At 36.4% G+C, this 24,095-nt stretch overlaps 2 protein-coding genes and 1 long non-coding RNA gene across 8 annotated transcripts in view; 1 reads left to right on the top strand and 2 right to left on the bottom strand.

The window, feature by feature from the left end:
• Positions 1–6,489: 6,489 nt before the first annotated feature.
• On the bottom strand, positions 6,490–15,654 carry LOC111873553 (transmembrane emp24 domain-containing protein 5). Its single transcript, XM_023868351.2, has 4 exons — positions 15,443–15,654; positions 14,350–14,546; positions 12,965–13,031; positions 6,490–11,345 (listed from the first exon to the last, which is right to left on the bottom strand). The coding sequence occupies exons 1-4, from the start codon at positions 15,644–15,646 to the stop codon at positions 11,124–11,126; spliced, it is 690 nt and encodes a 229-aa protein (XP_023724119.1). The 5' UTR covers positions 15,647–15,654; the 3' UTR covers positions 6,490–11,123.
• On the top strand, positions 15,298–18,214 carry LOC117283017. The gene is made up of 2 exons (XR_004514010.1): positions 15,298–15,340; positions 17,887–18,214. It is a non-coding gene; the product is annotated as an uncharacterized LOC117283017 (long non-coding RNA).
• A 1,529-nt stretch (positions 18,215–19,743) lies between these two features.
• Positions 19,744–24,095, bottom strand: part of LOC111873551 (probable serine hydrolase) — a 7,028-nt gene continuing 2,676 nt past the window's right edge. For 5 of the 6 annotated variants that reach the window (XM_023868348.2, XM_023868345.2, XM_023868346.2 and 2 more), the window contains 2 exons: positions 23,554–23,701; positions 19,744–20,741 (listed from right to left, as the gene is read on the bottom strand). In XM_023868348.2, coding sequence (XP_023724116.1) covers positions 19,909–20,741; positions 23,554–23,701 — 981 coding nt within the window. In that variant the 3' untranslated portion in view covers positions 19,744–19,908. Of the gene's footprint in view, positions 20,742–23,553; positions 23,718–24,095 lie in introns of all 6 variants that reach the window. The other variant, XM_023868350.2, reaches the window with a different exon arrangement.

Here is a 24,095-nt window from a genome sequence, read left to right as displayed (position 1 = left end):
GTTAATCCACAAAGCACCAGATAATTGAGACTACTATACATAATATATTGAAATAAGGTGGCACTTGTCATCATCCATCTTGCCTAAAAGGAGATCAAGATTATAGTAAGAGCAGTCCCCACATGTGATAAACGCCCACTGCACCTTTATATGCCAGGGTGTTGTACTCTTTACAATTAAAGTGAAAAGGCTCATGACATTAGTGGATTATGTAAATGCAGTAAGATGATGTATTTCTGCCTCATATGAGGCTGTGAACTATGATCTGCCACCTTCTAATTCTCACATGAGCAGTGTCAAGAAAGTTCAGGTAATAAAAATAAGGAAATTAATCTCTTATTTCAGAGAATTAATATCTCTTAAATATACTATAACTTAGTATATTAATTTTTTTTTAATTTGCTTAGTGGGGGGTGGAGTCCAACTGGGTCCACTCGGCACGGCGGCCATTGATTGGCCTGTTGTGCCTGCCCCGGGTGATTATGATGATGGAGAATTTGATGGAATGAAGATTGGCAAGGGAAACTGAAGTACTCGGAGAAAACCTGCCCCAGTGCCACTTTGTCCACCACAAATCCCACTTGACCAGACCTGGAATCGAACCTGGGTCACCACGGTGGGAAGCCGGCAACTAACCGCTTGAGCTGTGGCACGGCCAACTTAGTATATGATAAAGTGTTTTGCAGATCATATGTGTGTGTCAAATGTAGAATATAATGATGCTTCAATAATTATTACAAAATTGTTACTTAGTTAAAATAAACTTCAGTTTTTGATTCTACAGTAATTTTTAACAGGCATGATATTTGGAGTAATAAGCTTATTAAAACTGCAGGATGAATAGCAAGATAACAGTAGTTATGTTTCAAGGTGATAAAAGTCTGTTTATTAATGTCAGCATTGTTGTTTTATAAAAAGACTGTTGTGGTTTTTGGAAAATAAGAAGAAACATAGTCTTCAAGTAAGTAGTATTCACTATAAAAATTGCTTGAAGTTGGTGACATCTGTGGAAGGAGAAGGTGGCAAATCATGAGTACTTAATTGTATTTTAATTTGTATATTACAAATGTGATTGAAAAGCTTGAGTGTTCCTGCTTCTGTTATCTTTGCTATGATTGGTCATTGAAGATGCTTCCAGTTACTTTTCTCATGTTTTGTAAAGATTATTAAGCCCTAACCAAATAAGAGTATTGAATATTGAGAGCCTAAGTAAATTGTATGCCAATATCATGTGTAAGTATTTGGAACACCCTAGCTTTTCATTCTACTGTTATATCAGAATTACATTCCATTGATATGTACGTATGAATACTCATATATTTTTTGTATAAATGTGTTAATCATGTCAGAGAAATGTATGTGTTGAATCTTTGTTGATTCATGGACTTATAATTCTATATTGTATATTTTATAAATAAATATATAAACTATTTTACAGTTTATATCCTTCTCCTCAGATATGTTTGGGTAGTGTTCAAGTCTTTGTTCCCTGGTTCTTGAAAAAGTCAAATGATTTCCAGTCTTGACAAGGTAATTATACATATAATCCTCTTTCATCCAAACCATAATCATTTCCATTTGTCATAATCTCTGCATTTAGTATGTGATTAAATATCATGTTGTTTGATTAGTAACCCATTCTATCCAGAGTGTGAGGCAGTCCACGTGTATTCATTTTCCCGTTGCTTATTTTCCTTTTATGAAAAATACTTCATGCTATTTGTTTAATCCTGGATTTTGTCACATGATTTTCTCGTTCACTTTCCATTGTTAACATATTTTGTGAGCTAGATACCATTTTTTTTGTCTGATGTCTTGGTTAATTATGTGGTTGAGCCATTTTTCCTTATCTTCCTCAGATTTATTTATTTTTAAAAATTTGCATCATATGTGACATTTCTTGTTTCTATTAATATTTGCATGATGGCATTTTAAGTCTTTATTGTTGATTGTCTGTGTAAAGACAGTCTTCCATTCAGTTTCATTTGGGCTTCCAGATAACCTAGCTTATGAATAGTTCAGAAATATATTGACATGTTTTCAGTTGACAGTTTTCAGCTCTCTTGGAAGGATGTCAGAACACTATTGGAACAGAAGACAGACTTCACAGGAATAAAATTTGAATTGATGAAAGATTTTAAAATGTTGCTGTGAAGTACAGTGAAATTGTGGTACCAGCAGCAACTGTGGGCAAACTTTCCTGTCTAAAGGAGTCATCAGAAAAGCTGCCATGGACTGGAAGGGATGAAATACATAATATGTAGACATTATTGTGTTTGCTATTTTTTTGCTGGTACTGGTTCTTCACAGAGAGTTTTTCTCTGTGTTATGGTCACATTCTTCTCAGAGGCTTCCTAAAACTATAAAATTAATGGAAGGTAGACAAGTAGTTTAGTCATTGGGTGGTGCAGAGTAATTATTTGGGCTTCTTTCTGAGCGATTACAGTAACACAAGTAACACAAATTGATATGCCAGCACAAACATGTGCTCAAGCAGTTATGTTTCACAAGAATAAAATGTACTGCCATAAACTTTGATTCTGTGTGTGTTTGTATGTCTTCTGTAAGTGTTGCTGTGTAGGTTATTTCCATTTATGAGACATGGAACCTGATGGTTATCAACTCAAGTACATTTTAAGTACACTTTCATTAGCTTCAGATAAATGCCTGATCTGTTCTTACAGCATATAACAGTTCTTATTTTTTCTCAAGTTATCTCCCTTACATTCGTCACTGTTTGCATCCTGTTGTGCATCATGATTTATGGTATTCTAGCCATCAACACAACAATGAAAATTAACATTTCCATTCTTTTTTGTCATTTTCTTTTCAGTTACTGTTAGTTGGGCTATTCCAAAATTGTGTTTTATAACTAAACTTCTCTAATTGTGAATACCATTTGAACACCAGCATAAAAATTATCTGAGTACAGAAAACAACAGTTAATTTTGGGGGGGGGGTTAAGCAAGACTAGAGGGTGAGTTTGATTAAGTTTCCCATACGTCATTTGACGTGCAAGTTGTCGACATTCGGTATTATACCATATATTCTGACAAAGACCTTTATTGGTGCTGAATCCTTTCAAAAATGGAATATCCATATAATATTACTAGAATTCTGTTTGGAATTGTTTGAAACTACAGCAATAATCCTTACCATCATTAATTTTTAGGGTAATCTAATTCAAGGGCATGCACAGTCTTTTTGTCACATCCTGCGTGTGTGAAAATGGATTTAAACATTGAAATGTACTGTGTTGCTCCTACCGTCAGAAGATGGTTCTCTTCTGTTCTCTCCAGCATGTGGAGAGAAGCGCAGCAACATTTCTCACTAACAGGTATGTGATTTCAAAATCGTGCATTCTAGTTAGCAGGTATTTGTGCATTTTGGACCATGAGAGATAAAACCGCTATAATGTTTTATGAAATTGCTATGGCAAAATTGAAAAGGTATTAGTTGCCAGGTAGTGATCAAGCAGGAGGTGAAATATCACCTTCTAAGATCCATAAGCTAATTAAATCTGGAATAAGGAAAATTTACCTGATCGTGGAAGGAGTCTATTATTGTACGAGTTCACAAGAAGGGTGATAAATGTGACTATTAATTATTGAGGGATAACACTGTCATCAACTTCAATTTTTATCCAATATTCTTCTCTAAAGTTTAAGTCCATACATAGATGAAATTATTGGGGATCATCAGTGTGGCTTTTGTGTAACAGATCAGCTACTGTGCAGATCTTTTGCATTTGTCAGATACTGGAGAAAAAATTGGGAGTACCATGAGACTACATCAGCTATTCGTAGACTTCAAGAAAGCCTACGATTCAGTTAGGGGAGAAGTATAGTACAATATTCTCACAGAGTTTGGGTTACCCATGAAACTAATTAACACTGATTAAATGTGTTTAATCAAAGCATATAGAAAGTCTGTGTAGGTAAACATTTGTCTCATAATTTTCCTATCCAGATTTGTCTAAAACAAGGAGATGCTTTATCGCCATTGCTCTTCCACTTTGCATTAGAATATGCATTAGGAAGGCCTAGGAAAAGCAGGTGGGACTGAAATTAAATGGGACACATCAGCTGTTGGTCTAGGCTAATGATGTGAATCTTCTGGGTGATATAGATAACATGAAGAAAAACGCAGAAGCTTTAATTGATGCTAGTAAGAAGGTTGGTCTAGAAGTAAACATAAGGAAAACTAAGTATATGTTTCTGTCTTGTTACCAAAATGCAGGGCAAAATCATGACATGAAGGTAGGTGACATGTTTTGAAAATGTGGCACAGATCAGATATTTGGGAGTGACTATAACAAAAACTGATTCAGGAGGAACTTAAGAGGAGCTGTACTCGTGTAATGCTTGGTACCATTCAGCCCAGAACCTTTTGTCTTCTCGTCTGCTAAAAACTAAAAAATTAGAATATACAAAACTATAATTTTGTCTGTAGTTCTGTATGGGCGTGAAACTTGGTAGCTGACATAAAGGGAGGAACATAGACTGAAGGTGTTTGAGAACAGGATGTTTAGCAGAATATTTGGACCAAAGAGAGGAAGTGACAGGATGCTGGAGAAAACTACATAATGTGAAGCTTCATAACTTGTACTCTTCTCCAAGGATGAGATGGGCAGGGCATGTAGTACGAATGGGGGGAGCAGAGGAATGCATATAGGATATTTGTGGGAAAGCCAGAAAGAGGTGGGATGGATTGAATTGATCTGGCTCAGGATACGGACCAGTGGAGGGCTCTTGTGAAGACTGTAATGAACCTTTGGATACATACAATTCTGGGAAGTTCTTGAGTAGCTGCACAACCGGCAGCTTCTCAAGAAGCGCTCAGCTCCATGAGTGAGTGACCCTCTAGTGCGAGTGGGAGGTGTTTATTAAGGCCTTTGCTAGGTTAGATCTTACGGATATTGGCATTATTAGATCAATTAAATACATTTGTTAATGTCACAATACAAATTTACATGAAAAGTTATTTGTTAATGGTCAGTGTTAGTTGTTTTTCGTAGCTCTCTTTAACTATAAGTTCCAGCACCAAGTGTAATGGGGGGAGACATAGGCATCTGCCACCAACTGAATCTTAAAAAAATCAGAATTGAAAAGAAGGAAATACACCAAATAATAATAAAAATAAAAAATATTTAAAAATAATTCTATCCTGAATACTCTAGGGCAGTCAGTAAATTGCTTAAACATAAGTTTGTAAGTAATTTTTTGTCTGCCCCTTCCCAAAAGAACACCAGGTGACACCCATGACTGTCTGATGTTGGAACACCCCCCCCCTTTCTTTATGTTCAAGTCTCTGTTGAAGGAAGTTCTTTCAGTAGTTCTTGGATTCTGGTCACATTCGTGGCTTTTACATGAATACATTCATATGGGTGTTGATTTGCTACTTATGTATTATTAAATATTAATTCTATCAAATATTTTGTGGTGGTATGAAAACTGATCTCACTTGATATTATAAAAAAGGACACTGAAAGGAATATTAATACCCTAGAAATTACTCTGGATGGGACATGTAGCACACACGGGGGAAACTTGAAATTCCCACATTATAAAAATTCATAGAAAGGTACAACAACAGAGACTAAGAAGTATGCAGGACAGTATTAAGATGGATAGTAGAGAAATAGCATATGATGCATCATAAAGGTTAACTGAAGTAATAGCCCAGTGATATAAAAATATTTTATTGACAATGAAATAAATATTACACCTTGCCCACATCATTTACATCTGTAACATACAGTTCAATGATGCATAGCTTTAACAGGAATGTAAAATTTGTCAGAGAGAGATATAAGCAGTGGCTATAAAGTGTACTGTCTTCTGGGATGTTAACATTGCGAGTCCAGTTGAAGCTCGCTTATGTTTTGAAGGAACACATTGCATTCACTTTCATAGCTGAAGAGTGCTCACGCTGCTTGCTCTTTGAATCTGAAGATNTAAGCAGTGGCTATAAAGTGTACTGTCTTCTGGGATGTTAACATTGTGAGTCCAGTTGAAGCTTGCTTATGTTTTGAAGGAACACATTGCATTCACTTTCATATCTGAAGAGTGCTCACGCTGCTTGCTCTTTGAATCTGAAGATGGGAGATAGTATATTCCTTTGAAATGTGAGTAAACTTCTACCAAGCTGTGTGGTGTCCCATCTCAACTCAGAAAACAGTACTGTTCAGATGTCAAAATTCAAAGAAAGAGAGCCGAGAAGACAACACCATTTCTTACAATTAAGAGATAATATCACACGTTTGTTTATTAAAAATCACAAACTCTTTGAATGTAAAACTGCTAGCATAAATGCAAATTGTAGTGCACTGATTGTGTATACAATATTTTGTGGGCTACTGGTAATAATACACAGATGGGTACCACTGTAGTAGGGGATTTTGTACAATCTGGATCAGTCTTGGACCTCGTTGTTTGACTGTTTTATTGGCATGGTGAAATTTACCTATAGTGTTAGATTGTTTTTCAGACATTTGGGTAGTGGTTTCAGTATGTGTGGAAGACTGATCATTTCACTTTGACAAACACAAAAACCAGTTTCCTCTTTAGATGTTTTATATGTCATAAATAAGGAATAAAACAAAAGAACTTTGGAAATTTTGAAAATGTACATATTCTGAATTAGATATTGTATGGAAACTTGGCTAAACACAACACCAACAGCCTTTCTCTTACATGCTAAAATATAGACTTGAACTAATTACAATATTTCTCATTAGCTTGAGGTATCCAATAATAAGAATTCTTTATTCCATTTATGCAGATATAAGAACATCCTAGATTACTGAAATATTTTTTCAGACTGATTCAACACCTGAGATTTTTGTAAATATAATATTTTTAGACTGCGCCTTAAATATTTAAGTCTACTTAATAGTACTATTTTACAGTCAAGTCACTGTCCAACTTGAACATGCATTTGTGATTTCTACACCTGCAGGTTAACCAACTTCAGTTGGTTTCCATAGCACTTCCCTCCTACAGTACAGACTGCTCTGGTTCATGTGTGTAGAGAATATTCAGAATATCTTGACCCCAAGTAAATTTATGTATTGACAGTTTGCGGGACACAGAAATGCCGCTCTCTCTGCAATGCATTTTGCAGAGATCTCCCACACTTACCAAATTATTTTGCACCTTGGCAGTTTTAATAGTTACGGCCATGACTCCTCTGTGATGGAGAAAGATGTTTTCATCTTAATATCTTCGCATGTAGCCACTGGGCGTAGGTCATAAAAAAAAAAAAGGACCAAAATTCCTGACCAGAGATGAGAACAGAAGGTATTTTAAGCATGTCTACTTGAAACAGGTGTAAAATGAAAATAATATATTTTAATGGAAAGAAATTTGAAGGGCTTAAAATGTACTGGATTAGAATTGAGAAAGAAAGCTGCAAATGAAAAAAAAAAATCTGTCATGATTATCCATTATTAGATATGTCACTATAATTGCATGGAACATTCTAATGTTTCTGTAACATTCGATTACTGTTCCTTTGCCAAAACGAGGAAACACAGATAACACTTGGATTAGTTCACTCCAGGCTTCTTGCCTGGCTGTTGCTTTCCCTATATATCATGCCCAACATATTCTTCTACCCTGAAGATGGAGGCAGTATGTTGCTCCAAAATGTTGGTAGACATCTACCAGACTACACAGTGTCACAATCCTACAACAGATATGTTCTTGTTTCTATGTGAAAGAACAATTCCTCAGTGTAACTTAAATAGGCACCTCTTACTATCATTTTAGACACTACTAGTATTATTATCTACGCCAAGCCCACAAAGACTTACATATAGAGAGAACCTGAGATCCTGTTTGCACCCTTGTAAAATTTACATGGAGCAGACTCATCTTTTTGAGTTCCTAACAGATACTCTGCAACTTAATAATTTCTCTGCCTTTTATGAAACCAAAGGGTTCATTATCATAGTCATAAGGGCCTATTTTAGATTGATACTATCACGTTTAATGTGGATTCATGCAGATTTTAGTTTTGATTAAGATTTTTCTTGCTTTTTGCTACAATGACATATTCATCTGTTATTACCAACAACTTTTGACACATACTCACCAGTTAGAGGACCTGTCAGTCAGGTGTCTGTATTCAGCACTTAACCATTCTCAGGCACTTCACAGGATATTTTTACATTAGCACCAAACAACATCTGTGCCAGTGCCCAGTGCCTTATGCACTGAATGACCTGTGTAGAATTTGATGTAATGAAGCAATAATTATGAGGAAATGAGTAAAAATATTCCATATAAATGTACATACACAGATACAGAATAAGACACATGTTATGCTGAAAATGCCATTTGTATAGGCTTTCATCATCTTCGTGGAAATATGTTCCTCATAAAATTACAATTTATACATTTTTATGCACAGAATAGCATCAAATGAAATGTAAATGAAGAGGTATACAAATGAATTAGTATAATTTCAGAGCAAAATAATAAGTACCTTAAGAATCAGTGTAGGATAAATTAAGTGTATAAGAGACATCAAAGTGATTTCATATGCTGTTACATTTAAAGACAAATGACATTTGTATACATCATAATGAAAATCAAGCTTAGTCTCTATAACATTTCATAACAAAACAGTTTATATTGATACAAACTAATAATGACACTTCACTGACTGTGTTACAAGTTCACATTCATTTACATTCCCTGCTTAAGAGATTCACTAAAGGTGACATACTTTTCATGGGCTTATTTCCTGATGTCTGAGAGATGAAAATTGTCATCTTCAGTGCGGTAAGGCAAGAGAGAGGCAGACATCCTGACCTACATATTTGTAGTAACTGAACCATGCACACCCATATTACTTGTCCTTGAACATATAGGCAGTACTTTTAGCACTGTTAAGAAATCAGTGCACCATAATAGTGTGTTATCAAGCACCAATACAAGTTTCTGAAAATGATCATGCTATATGGAGTTCTGTGTTCTCAAAGTACCATATTACAACAGCCAGTGAGATCAGCACATCTCAAGCTCCTTTTCACTCCTTGTATACAAAATTTTGCAGAATACTAATATGTTAAGGATAGAGAAAATAGAACTTTACAAAGCAAAGGTACTGAAAACATATTGTAGATGGGAAGTTATGTTCTTTCCCCATTTTCCCTTAATTTGGCATATTTGTGCCTTCTGTGTCCAGAATTTTTTAAAGGAAAAGTATATAAATAAAACTATTCTTTTTAAACTACTTCCACAAAATTTCATCCCTAAAATCTGAATACCAAAAATTGCTTAATGATAAAAGGTACCCCAGTCAAGGAAATTAGGAAAGTGCAGAAAGAGAATGTACTGGGTAAAACATTTGGAACTGAGGTGTACAAGTTGTAATTGCACTGATGTGAATTTCCTCTCCATATTAATGTTTAAAAAACTGTTGTCATTTACACAGTTCCTTCTTTTCATAAAAAAGGAGACACACAATCCACAGGCCACTATTTGAATATAAATACCACCAGAAAATAGTAAAGACCCAAGAAACAAAATTAACTAAACAGAGAAAAGTGATTCATATAGAGTTCTTGACTAATTTAACTCTGCCAGTTCCATCTATAAAAACTTGTTTTAAGACTACAGTACTCTGGGATGTGTTTAGTAGATACGTACTTTGTTGCGAAGTGAAGGAGAGGTGGAATTCAGCAAAAAGTGAAGTGAAAAACAGGTTAAGGATGGGAGGGTTACGTAAGTGTGGTAAAGCGAGATAAAAGGAAAATGAGAACATGATGTTACGCATTCATTACTGTTAGTTTTTCTACTAATATTTGTGTGCTGTGTTTTGAACATGTTTGTGTGTGTTATTTGTCTGTTTTATTGTAGTAGCATTGCCACTGGGTGAAAATCCATTTGCAGTTAAATTCTAATAATATTTTGGAGGAAACTGCAACAACCCTCACCCTAAAGATGGAGGCAGAAGGTTCTTCCGAAACGTTCGTACCAAACTAAACTGTCAGATCCCAGGAGACTATACCCTTAATATGCTCATAAATGTAATATTACCTGCAATGTGGATTCAGGCTTGAAGTTTGTGCCATGTACAATTATTAAGGGATATTATTTTATTCCTATCATAACATAAATTACCATTTGAAATGAAACAGTTTTCTATTGATATTAATGCAATGGTACGTAACATAACTCATAAGTAGAGGCAGTGTTGTCTAAAATCATTGATCACTTGTGTTACACTGATCAAAAGCCACACACAATCTGTAAATTATTATTTGGACATTTGTGTGGTAGCTGCGCAATCTTGAATGTTAATTCAATTATGCGTTTTTATGCTTCAATGTGTTACTTGTGTCCCTGAAAATCCAGTTGTCACTCAGGTGGTCAACAAATTCCCTGTCTTCTGTGGAACTTGAACGTTCATTATTGCATTTTCCAGAACCCTTTAAGGGACTGAGTCCTGAGCCGCATGAATCATGTCCACAAACTCACAACCTATTTCTTTAAGATACAATTTAATATTTATGTCCCATCTGTGCCTAGGTCTTGCAAGTGGTTCCTCCCATTTAGATTTTCTGACGGTACATAAAAAGTTAAAAAACAAATTTGTATATTTAATAGCAAAAACAAATATTTTATCATAAACAACTTGAACATAAATTACCAAAAAGTTTAAAAAAAAATCATACATACATACATACATATTGTCATATACAATATACAAAACAGAACAAGTACAGCAAAAAAGGTATATTCATCTCATAACAGTGCCAACCCATAGTTGTTCCACCATTTTAAATATATATTTAAAAAATTAAGTAAAAATCATATGAAAAGGCAGGAATGATATCTACTTGAAGCCCAAAGAAAAAACATCTTTCTACCATGGCAACCCTACAAAGTGGGGATCTCCACCCTTAAAGATTTTCCACATTTTCTTTGCCAGATATCACACTTAATTCTTCCATTGTATATGATCATCACAAGCTACATTTCTTCATAAATCTTACTGATACAGCTTATAATACTGCACCTTATAAACAGTCAAAATACAGATTCCTTTGTTCCTAAGTTCATTCAAAACCCGTTCAGCCTCCATAATATTGTGGAATGTCTTGAAGATATTCATGCCCTTGGTCTGGCATTCTTTATCTCAAATAGTTTGCGAACAAAATAAACTTGCAGCACAGTGGTACAAGTAATGACAAAGATCTGAGCAATAGACCAATTTTGTACATAGCGGTTGTTGTCTTCTAGTAGATTGTAGTCCCATGTTTCCCTTCCTCTGGTGTGATGCTGATACTGCAGCATTTCATTAATGTTACGTTCTACTCCTTTAATAGATTCCTAAAGAAACAAAAGAAATGTCAACCTCACTACTGAGGAATAATAACCAGCTGTTAGAATCCTTGCCAAAATTATAATATGAATGCCAGCAACTCAATAAAACAGGCTAAGTTTCCTGTTATCTGTAAAGCAACACTGATTTTAAACAATTTGGACCATGCTTAGTTGTAACAATTGTTGTTACAAGCCGGAAGGTCACGGGTTCAATTCCCGATGAGGTAATTCGATTCTTTCAATTGACCTAATTCCTCAAGCTGCAGTGTAGCCCTGGGTTCGACTCAGCCTCTAACAGAAATAAGTACGATGTATATTCCTGGGGCTAAAGAGCGGCCAGTGCATAAGGCTGACAACCTCACTGCTGATCGTCTAGAAGATGTGGAAGCTTCAATGTCTCTCAACCCTATAGGCCTCCACAGACTGTTACATGGACAGCTTTACCATTCTAGTCCCTTCACACGATGTCAATCTAATGGTAAATGATAACTGACACAAGGGGCAGGTTCTTCTGAAATACTAAATTACTTCAGATAGATCCTGATTTTAAACTAGAATTTAACAGTCAACTATGAACAACATGCCAAAATGTTATTAGAGTGTGAGAATTCCTTTTCATGACTTCAGAATATTAAAAAGTCCCACATATGGTAGAATCATAGACTTGAACTATCTTGAAACCTGCCCAGAAAAAAAGCATCGGGAAATGTACAAAATTAGTATGTCACAGTTTGGAAAATACACCAATTTCAACTTGCACAGACTGTTTTCTCTACATTTCATACAAATGTGTGTGTCATATTTCCCATACTTTCATACTTACTGTTGTATTTTAGCGTCCTGTTGCACTGATTCGTATCCATAATGTGTATATATTAACCGTCTTTTAGTGCATACAATTTCACTTGTCACTTCACACTACATGTTTTGGCATCATTCTGCCATCCTCAGGTGTATTAATCACGTTAAACCATTGCACTGCCTGCCATCAAGTGTCCATTTACAAAATGACATAAAATGTGTGTTCGTTGTCATTCAATTTTAAAATTTATATATTAAAACTTGTCAAGATCTATCATCTTACATGTCGTATATCAAACTTGTGTGTAATGCCATTCGTCCACTATGGGAGTCGTCCTTATGTTTTAATTGTGTATATACTGTGTCTTATGTGGCTGCATGCAGCATATATATATATATATATATGTGTGTGTGTGTGTGTGTAATATTTCCTCCTTTAAAGTGCTTTGAAATGAAAATGTTTTGCTTCTTTGCACTCCATTCAGAAAAACTTAGGGACTGTTTAAGTTTTTGTACATGCAGACTTGTAAATATAAAGACTCTAAGAATTCTTAATGGATCTCAAGATTAGGATTGAATTCCCTTCACTACCAGCTAAAAACTGTCAAACTCTTGAGAGAACTAGCAGTTTCCTACTCCCTTCTATAACTTGAAGTTATATATTTTTGAAAGTCTGTGCACTGTGAACAAGTTTTGGTATTCTGGAATGCTTCAGACTGTTACTGTGGGTATTTCTATTAGAGACATGATAGGAAAATCAACCATCAAGACATAATTCTACTTTATGTATGCACATAATATTTTGTAATTAGATTTATACTTACAGTAAAATTGCCTACACTAAGGTTTAATTCTTCCACCTCTTTGGAAAATTTATCCCACTGGTCATATCTGTTGAAATGAGAAAAATAACAGTTAAGAAGAAACATTTATACTCAGAATTAAATATAATATAGTGAAATTTTAGTTACAACACAGTATTTTGCAAGAGTCCTGAAAACTCCTGTGATTTTTTTACTATGTCTGTATAGTCTGCTAAATTAAATACAACTAGAAACCGAACAGATATTTAAGCATAATTCTGTTTTAGCTGAATCTGTCTGGAACCCATGCTACTAAAGAAGACTGAATAGTCCCACATGCGCAGGAGTTTTTCACTGCTATCCATGTGTTGTGCATCTTTCACAGACTTTATGTTTTCCTCACAACTCTTAATTATTTCAATATGGTTTAACATATTTTGACTTTACATCCAAACATCTCAAATGTTCTGCTTCTGCCACTTCCTCCTCCTCCTCCTCCTCCACCACTGGCTCTGGAGGTTTCGTAACAGTAGATTTTTCTGGGGTGGGGCTGTAGCCCTATGCCCAACCCCCAAACTGGAGGACCAGGGACTACACTTCATGTGGCTCTTACCCTTTGACCTGTCTGGTGGCCCTACCAGGAGCTTATGTTTCCACCAGCACAGCTCTCTGAGTCATTGGGGCATACAAACAATTTCTCCCCAAAAAGGAGGACATACTGCTACGTTTTATAATTTCATGTATTTTTCTAAAACTGTGAAAGTGTGGGTAATATAAATTGTATTATGAGGTCTGAACAAACATTGGCTTCATTTACCAGTGTGAAGGAAGTATCGCATGTTAAGTATGATACAGTAACTGTCATTTGGCATGAGGGTACAGTATATTTGTTTAGTCTTGTTACTAGCAATAATATTCTGAAAGCAGGGAACCTGGTGGTCTTGGAGGGAAGATCCTGGACTCATTCTGAGTTCAATCCCTTCTCAGACCTTCATGATTATTCTGCTATGAGACTGAAACTTTCAAAACCAGCCCCTTTGCCCCCTCTGGTCTCGAGTCCATGTTAAATTATAGGTCTCTCTCTGTTGATCACCCTGACACTGGGAGTAACAGTGCTTTTGTCTCTGCTCATCTGCCTTAGTGGGCAGAGGCTAGAAAGGCCATCTCTGGCCAAACCTGGAGGCACTAGACAGACGAAAACATGCGGAAGTTCTCATGCGAAACTAGGAAGGGTTACTGGAAGTGCTGTCTGATTATTTAATCATTTAAAGAGTGAAGTTCACTCATATAATGTTTCAAAATTTGGTTGCTGCTTCAAATAAGACACATTACCATTCATACCATGTTTAAGATTCTACAGACTAGTTTCTGTACTTAGAATTTCAGTGTAATAAAAGTTAATATACCTGATGACAGTAAGGTAGAGATTCACAAGTTTTGCTGCAAATCTGGAGAATTGGTTATCAATACACACGCTGTAGTAGCCTCCAGTTGAGGCTTCATCTTGATAATCTGCATTTGGTCGCCACTGATATGGATGCACAATCTGGCCATTGGGATGTCTTACAGCAAATCCAGCCATGCCATCACCACCTCTTAGTACCTGAAGCCGAACATCCAGTAATTGTAATTATTTGTCATCACTGATACAAAATGAGGTCACTTTGGCAAGTCTCTTTTGCATAAATATGAAGACGTTCAGAGATGGAAATACAAATTGGTGAGTTCCTGAGGTAAAAAGGTGAAGTCTTCCCTGAGCTTAACCAATTAAGCACTATGCCATGAAGGTGTATGGGGTAGTGGATGTATAGATACACATTTTCTTGACTTCAGAACTAGTTGGAGGTGACTGGTCAGTGTCATGCCCCAGCCGCTTTAACCCCGGGGAAAGAGCCCCTGGTACACACTGACTATGAAGTTCGGTGGACCCCAGAGCCGGTTCGGACGAGATGAAGTGAAAATTCTTGACCCTACCGGGACTCGAACTCCGCCCCCTTGGTCGTCCAGCCCATAGCCAGCCGCTATATACCGACTGTGCTATCGAGTTCCTGAGGGTGAAAAGAGCCTAAAACATATAATGCTCACATCCAGAAATATCACTGGTAATAATATTTTGTGGCTCATGTAGTATAAGTAGTATCTTGTAACCACTCATTTAACATAAACGGATCCTCATTAAATCACCATATATCGTGTACCGTTTGATTTTGCATCCCTAACTGAAATCAAATTTAATTATCACCATTCATTACCAGCATGTCAGACTCGACCACCTTAATGAAATGGTAAACAAATTATCTACATCGACCACTGACATGTGGTGACTGCAAATGTAAACATATGTTGTCATGTAGCAAAGGTGTACTGCGATTAGGAAAGTGTTCAGAACGTGAAACAGTAGGTACATAGTCAAGTTACTTTAAAAATTTGTTGTGCATAATTACTGTGCTTTTAATTCAGCTGTTAAATAATATAAGTTGTTTGCATATGATTACGTACCTGAAAGCTCACGTAAAATGTTGCGCCGGGATTTACGTATTGGAAGTAACAATCTTCCTTTCCGGCATCAATATGGACCTTATAATCCATAGCAACAGCAGGTAAAGATTCGTACCATGGAAGTGTTGTTTCGCTGTCACATATCTGTATAAAATAGGGTAATATCGACAACGTAAGAAATAACGTGGCATACAATACAGCCATGTTTTACAGTTAGCTGTACACTCCCCCACCAATATAAGTCGTCAAATCAGCATTGGGCGCGAATTACGAAATCCGATACGCGGATTCCTAGCACGAATGGATTAAACGTAAAATAATACAATACAATTGTGCATAAACAACTTTCCCTTCTAGAAATAATTTTCACAAAATGGTAACGTAGAGTATGTATTTTGGCTTCATTGCATTATGTATTCTTTGCATGATAATTAATTTCTAGGCAGTGGAGAAGGTGGACGTGTTTTAGGATTAGTCTTCTGTAACATAAAGGTGGATCAGTACTGATGTAGAGCAGTAATGTTATGTGTAGGTGAGGCAAAGGAGCCGGCAATAACGACATTTTTATGGATGGATGTTGTAGTAAGATTGTTGTGTGACCCCTATCGCACAGTTTTTACACATAATATGAGTTCTGTGAACTAGAAATATATTGGTTCATTATAAATGTTTTTAAGGTTAGTCATATGAGAATACTTCTTGTGTGGAACATTCGGATATTCAAGATATGTAAGAGAGAGATACTACCAGAAAATGGTGAGATTTTTGTATTTAGGAGCTTCACAATTTGTACTCTTTGTTAAATGTTATTAGCAGCACAAAATAATGGATCATAAGACGACTGGAGTGTGAAGTATGCAAGGGAGAAATGTGATATGCACACAAATTTTAGTTGGAAAATCTGAAGGTCTATTTAGAGAATCAGAATTTATTTACAATCCATCAATCCTTAAATGACTAGGCCTTGTATGTAGAATATGTCTCAATACAAGTACAAATATAAATACACAATTAAGTTTATTTAAGTTACCTTAGGTAACTAAGTGCTGAAGTGGTGAAGGCATTATATGTCACATTGGACTTAAATAAACTTAATTGTAAATTTAATAGTGTGACGGACCACAATGAAACAAATAAAAAAAATAAATACACAGTTATTACACCTATTCACAGACATATTTTAAGTATGTTACGTAATACAGAACAAAATGATTATGTCAAAGAGATATTTTCTTTATAAATTTACAGTACTTAATAATTTTCAATGGAAGAAAATTCCTGTATGGAATAGGAGAGTGATGTAATCTCTTTTGGCTGAAATATTTTTATTTCATGATGGTGAATGAAAACTTGATTCTAATGCAGTATAATCCTTTCTGATATGTGGTGAGGTTAGGATTTGCTTTATGGAGGTTATATTTATGTATTGTGTTTATAATCTGTATATCATAATTTTTTTTTAATTTTCATATTATTCACAATTAATGACAATAATGACAGTAAAAATTCATTGGCAGGGAAATATTAAACTTCTTAAATAATTCTCTAAAAAACTCTCTCTTTACTGCCATAATGTATAATTTTCTGTTGTCAGTTGAATTTTTCAGTATTATCTGATTCAACATGATTAAGTGGAAATAAGAAATTGAATCAATTTTTAAGTATCTGTTTTCATGACTGATATGACTGCCTTATAGCAATTCATGAAGATCTTGGTAGGCATAACATACCTCTGTATTTACTGCATTCTTCCCAACGAAATTTACTATTAATTTGTAGACAAATAAAGTTGTTTCTACTTCTTCCATTGTTGTATCATGATCTCCTTTTAGATGAATATAAGATCTTTATTAGTAGCAAATTTCATAAAGTTTGTCTTGTAAAAGTTCAGTGTAAATTATTTCCAAACCACCATGCTCTAATCTTATTCCACTTACAGAATATGCATTCTAATATATAAATATATATTTCCAAAAATAAGTGAAGACACCATTTAGAAGACCTTGAATGGATCCAAATAGCTCAGGATATGTGCCACTGGCATATTCTTGCCAACACAGTAATCAACTTTTTGGTTTCATAAAATGTGGGAAATTTCTTAACTAGCTGAGTGCCTAGAAGCTTTTCGAGAAGCATTCTGCTCCATCAAGTTAGATACACTTATGTATATGCCTGCAGTTAATTTATGTATCATCTAAAAATGTCAAAATCTCAAGTATTTCTATCCCCAGTTCTCAGATAGTTGACAGTATATTATGTCTCCATAGAAGCCGTAGTACAAGTATATGAGATGTTTCAGTCATTCAAAAAAGTACCAATTGAAATATTATTAATGGTAAACTGTTACTCTTTTAATTCCACTATTTTTATGTGTATTATAATTAAAATTTTATTTATATAAAATCTGTTTGCCATATATTGTTTTAATTGTTTCTGGATTTCAGTACCTGTCATATGCTCATATACAGTACTCAGATAAGAAATCTGGGTATTGCCAGGTCCCAAAGCAGAGGCAGAGGGTCTCATAGAATTGGTCTGAAATTTGATTCCTTGCAACAGGTGAGAGATACAGTATTCAGTATATTTGATATACAGTAAATAACAGGCAGAAACATTTTAGAAATATTAGTCTTACTGTACGACACTGTTCAATGAAATATTGAACTTTTTTCAAATATTAAACAAACTGCATCCCCAAGCCCCATTATTTTCTTGATTCACTGTGAAGTGAATTATGTCTTGAAGTCAAAATCATTTTCACCAGCATGGCTCAAGTCTTATGTGAAGTTAAATTTCTCATAAGGTTGTCATTTCTCTTCCTTTCTTGAAAAATTAAGTGTTCCTTAACCCAGAGTCAATATGCAAAAGTCTTCTAATTTTGTATATGGTGCATTTTAGAACTTAAACATTCCTTAACCCAGGGTAAACATGCAGCGGCCTTATAGTCCTTACTGGGTGAATTTTAAAACTTAAAATATTACTGGGGTCAACATGCAGAGATCATAATGAGATATAATCCTTTATCTGGTGCATTTTAAAAGAATGGAGAATGAAGTCTGAACGAATAAATTGGAAGTTATAATTTTTAATATTAAAATGAAACTGTGGGGTACAAATTAGATTGCAATATTCACCCAGATTCAACTACACACCTGAAATATGGTCACTCGCATTACAACACACACATCACATAGACACTTGCATCCTTAGACGGTCTAATAACAGATTCTTAATCGATTATCAATTAAATGTCATTTCTAGCTACCACTCTTTGAGAAATGTGACAATCCATGATATTCTTTCATAATCACTTAATTTACATTCCCGTATTTATACTATACAAAGCTTTGTTACACTGGTTAGATTGGTGAGATAAGCCATGAGCTGTATAAGACCATTATTTCTCCCAAAGTTTTGTATGGACAACATTAAAATGGATCTTAGGGAAAGAGGATGGTACGGTTTGGATTGGATTGATCTCCCTCAGGATAGGGACCAGTGAAGGGCTCTTGTGAACACAGTAATGGACTTTTTGGTTCCATAAAATGCTGGGAAGTTGTTGAGTAGCTGCACAATTGATGGCTTCTCAAGAAGGGCTCAGTTCCATTAGTGAGTGTACATACAAATACACCAGACAAATATCAAAACTGATTCTTTCTGTACTCTACAGTTTGGAATGTGGTAAGAAGCTTTCCAGTATTTGTCATTAAGAAATGTAGATACAAACCTTTAATGTTTGTGTAATATATAAATTATATTTCTTACTATCTAAATCATTTACTGCTTGTTTGCTTTACAACATTAGCTGGACACTTACAAGTCCCATTCATTCCACAAGAGAAATGTTTCTAAATCACATGGAAATAGTGAAGAGAAGGAAAAAGTTGAGTTAATGCTCGCTGCAGTAATTGTACCATCCTGTCCACCCCATAAAGCCTTCTTTGTAGATGAATCTCTTCGGTTCTTCATGTTATGAGTCTTAGTGTCTCCATAATATGTTCACATATTATTTGCAAAGAGGTTATTACCCATTTTAATTTTTAAGTATAAGTGCAAATAGCTCAAACTCTGCGTCTCCTCCAGTCATTTGGAATACGGGTATCCCCCACTTTACAAAAGTAATTCTTTCCATGAAAACTGTTTATAAGGTGAAGATTCATAAATCAAAAATGAAATTCCCACTACTTAACATGTAAATCTGCTGAACTTATGAACGTAAGTTGTTCAATGTAGTGAAAATGTAATTTGTTAAGTGAAAAATAGTACAAACTAACAGGGTTCACTTAGTGAAAACTCATAAATCAAGTGTTCATAAAATGAGGGATATCTGCATTTATTTTCATGAACAAAATAAAATTCAGAAGGTTGAAACACAATAATCTTCAATAAATACATGATTTCCTTCTTTTCATATCCCAGCTGTAACTGGCTAGAAAGTATGTACTATCTTTTAACTATTGTGCTATTCATTTGTATTTCAAGAAGTTTGAAATTATAGGAGCTACTCGCTCTGGGAAATCTAAATGAACATGATGTCTGCCTTCAACAGTATGGTATTCATACAGTGCAGCTGACTTCTTAACCACATCAAGACACTGTTCCACTTCTTCAGGTTTCTCCATTGTTATACCCTGGAGAGCTTTTATGTTGAGAACTTTACATTTTAAATTAGCTGCAAACTGAAGAACATCCTGATGAGAAAAATTCAAACCAATATCAACCTTCAAGCGAGCATCTCTACTGAAACAGTAACGCCCATCAGCTTTCTTAATGGTTCCCCTCCGTAACAGGATCTCACATCCTTCCTTTGTTGCCCACTTTTTAATGCTTCTGTGTAAATGTTCAACGGCTTCCTCATATGTATATGAAGGCGCACTGTTTGGGTTCATAGATTCCAAGTGCAGGAATTGATCCAAACGTTTCCCATGCCCATTCAGCTTCCTTACTGGATCATTACTCACGGGTTTAATTATATCTAATCCAATGTAATGTTCTACACATTCTGGGTACAGGGCTGAGTACAAAAATGCACAAGCACTTCCAAATGAATGACCCAACAGCGATACTTTTTCCCATCCGTAGTGCTTAACAATACGATGGACAGTCAAAACAAAGTTTAAATATTGGTATGCATTTCCAGGTGGTAAATGTGATGACAGTCCATGCCCAGGGAAATCTACTGCCAGGAGACTAATATCATGTGGAAGAAGGGGTGCCAATGTGTCCCATGTACCAGCATTGTCTTGATATCCATGAAGGCAAAGAACTGGTCTTGCATCCTGTGGGCCCCACCACTTTCCTGTAAGTAATCAGAACTTTCAGCGAGAGAAAATGATCAGTGTAAATTATACCTATGTCAAAAAAGTATCCAACTTTATTTTTTTCTGCTGTAAGTAATGGCCAAAGGGGTGGGGAAACTGAGCGTAGTGGTAGAATGGATTTTCATGGGCATGCATGATTTTTTGCTGACTCGCAACACTGCCGCATGCGTCTGTGGCTGCCAGAGAGCGAAGTGGTGTAACACATGTTTGTCGCATTCTCGTTTCGCGCAAGATGACAGAATGCTTGAAGCAGCGATACTGCATTAAGTTTTGTTAGAAACTTGGGGATACCCAAGTGGAAACAAATCACAAAATTCAGCACGCTTTCAGCGATGATGAAATGGGAGTCACTCAGATTAAACAGTGGTTCAACCGCTTTAAACATGGCTGTATGTTGGCGGACAGTGAGCAGCATTCTGGGAGACCATCAACGAGCCGAAATGCTGATGTCATTCAAAAAGTGCAGACACTGATCATGGAGGACCGTCGTTTGGCCATCTGTGAAGTTGCTGATGAGGCTGGGATCAGCAGAGGTTCCGCAAACACCATTTTAACTGAGGATTTGGTCATGCGAAGAGTGGCGGCAAAATTTGTGCCCAAGCTGCTTTCGCCGGAGCAGCAACAGCTCCGCCTTGAGGTCGCGCAGGACATGCTGGAGTGCGCCAACAGGGATCCTGAGTTCCTGAAGACTGTGATCACTAGTGACGAGTCGTGGGTGTACGGATATGACCCAAAAACCAAGATCCAGGCATCACAATGGAAGCATCCAACATCCCCGAGGCCCAAAAGAGCACGACAGATTTGGAGCAATGTGAAGGTGATACTGACTGTTTTTTTCAATTACTGGGGTGTTGTGCATCATGAGTATGCACCACTAGGCCAGGCTGTCAATAAGGAGTACTACCAAGAAGTCCTCCGCCATCTTTGTGATGCAGTTGGGCGCAAGAGACCAGAGCTGTGGGACGCACAGAACTGGCAGCTCCCTCATGACAACGCCCCAGCTCATTCATCACACCTTATCCACGGTTTCCTGGCCAAGCACGGCATTCCGCAGGTTCGCCAGGCTCCCTACCCTCCTGACATAGCTCCTTGTGATTTCTGGCTGTTCCCAAGATTAAAGACACTGCTAAAAGGCTGCCGTTTTGACAGCAGCAAGGACATCATACAGAACATGATGGTGCAGCTGCACGCCATTCCAAAAGAAGCCTTCCAGAATTGCTTCCAGCGATGGAAGGACTGCTGGGGTAAGTGTGTGGAGTCACAAGGCGCCTACTTTGAAGGCGATTAGGTAGTGTAACCACCCAGATACAGAACTTTTTTTTCCCGGCCCAAGGTCGGATACTTTTTGGACAGAGTAGTATGATGTTCCTATGCAGAATCTTTCCTAAGTAATGCTGATTTATTTTATGTACTTATTCTTGTGCAAAGTGCATGTTAAGTCCCTGTGTTTAATTAAGTACACCATCAAAACACACTGAGTGGAGGTACAGATCCACATACTTCTAACCTCAGCACTAGATGGAAGTGAGTGGTCAGCTTCACACCCTGGCCACTTTATTCTGGGGGAAAGAGCCCCTCCCCAGTACCCCTTGGACAGGAGGCTGTGTGGTCCCCCAGAGCTGGTCTGGATAGAGAAGAAAACTCTCCTGCACCAGCCAGGAACTGAATCTCCCTTCCGAGGCCTGGTGCTATACTGCATTATCCCAACTCAATACAAATAAGGTAGACTGTGTCCACCTGTCTTCCTCCACATTTCAGCTCCAAAATTGATAAGAGTGGATTTAAATAAAATTGTATACTGTGGTTTACTTCCTTACCTTACATGAAGAACAATCAAATTCATAAAAAGGAAAACTGGTATAAAACATAACAGAATCTGCACAGTCGGGTCACATATTTTTTGGTCTTCAAACTGGCTGTTAACTTTGCAATTTTCAGACCTGCACAGCAAGTCTCAAAATTCTGATAGGGTTCCACACTTTTACACAGGATTAATTAAAAACATGGAATCACAATGTCGTGGGGTGTACTCTCTCCTGTCAGCATGGGGCTAGGGATGTCATGCCACCATAATGTGCAGCTGTGATGCATGAATTTCAATTGTGTATTCAAATTCTGGGCTGTACTTTCTCACTCTTACGTAGCATATTAGTAGATGAAATGTTGTGTACAATAATTTCTAGATGGGTCCTGTACACAAGCAGAATTTCACATGAAATTTTGACCTTACCAGCAAGATCTACAACTTTTATCATTATTTCGGTTCTATTTACGATAAGACAAATATCAGTAAAGAACAGATGCTTTCAACAGCTACTTACAAAGTAAGCAATACTAATTCTTATGAAATAAATATTTTTTTTCTGTGGGAAGCTACAAAGTAGCATAGTATTATAGATGTCAACTTTACATACAAACACAAAATTTTCAGACAATTATTATACTTTAGTGGGTCATGCCATATCTCAGGCAGTAGGTAGTGACCTCTCACTGCTAAGCCTTGAGTTCAGTCACAAGTGACTTCACATTCATGGTGGACAAAATGGCCCTAGGGCAGGTTTTTCTCAGATTCCCTTTGGTATTCCTCCTTCTAATCAATCATCATTCCATCACTGCCCCATGTTCATCTATCAGCAACCCTCCCCCTTTCAGTTATACAATAGCCCCCACCACACAGCACATTAACACATCCTCAGTTATTTTAAGTTTGCGGTTTCATCTATGAACCTGGGCTTGTCTGGTTATATAGTATGGGGACAATTTTTTATTGCATTTATATATGCAAGTCACCTGCGATATGTCCCCATGGTACTGGAATACGTATCTCTTTGACTTCTCTTTCCAATGTCTGAGCAACAACATTATGTAGGCATTGTTTCTGGCTGTTCATTCTCTCTGCACTTCGATGCCATACAGTTCTTCGTATCAATTGCAGCATCTGAAACACAAGTGGCCTGTTCTGCTTAATTATAAGCTTCATCAGAAATTACGTTGCTTCTGTCAGCTGTTCAGCTTCAAGGTCAAAACACATAGTGCACCAGCAATGTATGACTTTCAACTCTTGGACAAGTTTAGTGGTATGCATCAAATGACTGCCAGACCAACTGGAAAAAAGAGCCCTTTGTTTTACATATATGCATAACCATCCTTCCATCTACTTTCATCGGTCTGATGGCACTGTGAAATAACTCATAACAACAGTATGTCTCATTTAAGTATGATGTTCATTATGGTGCCAATAACTAGTCTCAGAGTGAGGAAGTAAAACAAAAGTTAGTTCAGCAAAGTGGCATGTGTAACTACTGTTATATACTGTTATACTGTTTATATGT

Source organism: Cryptotermes secundus, unplaced genomic scaffold (genome assembly GCF_002891405.2).
Source record: "Cryptotermes secundus unplaced genomic scaffold, Csec_1.0 scaffold445, whole genome shotgun sequence".
Classification (NCBI taxonomy): Eukaryota; Metazoa; Arthropoda; class Insecta; order Blattodea; family Kalotermitidae; genus Cryptotermes; species Cryptotermes secundus.
Note: the sequence above shows the minus strand (reverse complement) of the source record. Positions and strands in the feature narration are given on the sequence as shown.

Excerpts from the sequence above, each read along its gene's own strand:
- LOC111873553 (XM_023868351.2), bottom strand. The coding sequence starts at position 15,646 with ATGGCTGTATTGTATGCCACGTTATTTCTTACGTTGTCGATATTACCC. Across the intron at positions 14,547-15,442 it reads CATTTTACGTGAGCTTTCAG|GTACTAAGAGGTGGTGATGG; the intron begins GTACGTAATCAT and ends GTTCGGCTTCAG. Across the intron at positions 11,346-12,964 it reads TTAGTGTAGGCAATTTTACT|GAATCTATTAAAGGAGTAGA; the intron begins GTAAGTATAAAT and ends TTGTTTCTTTAG.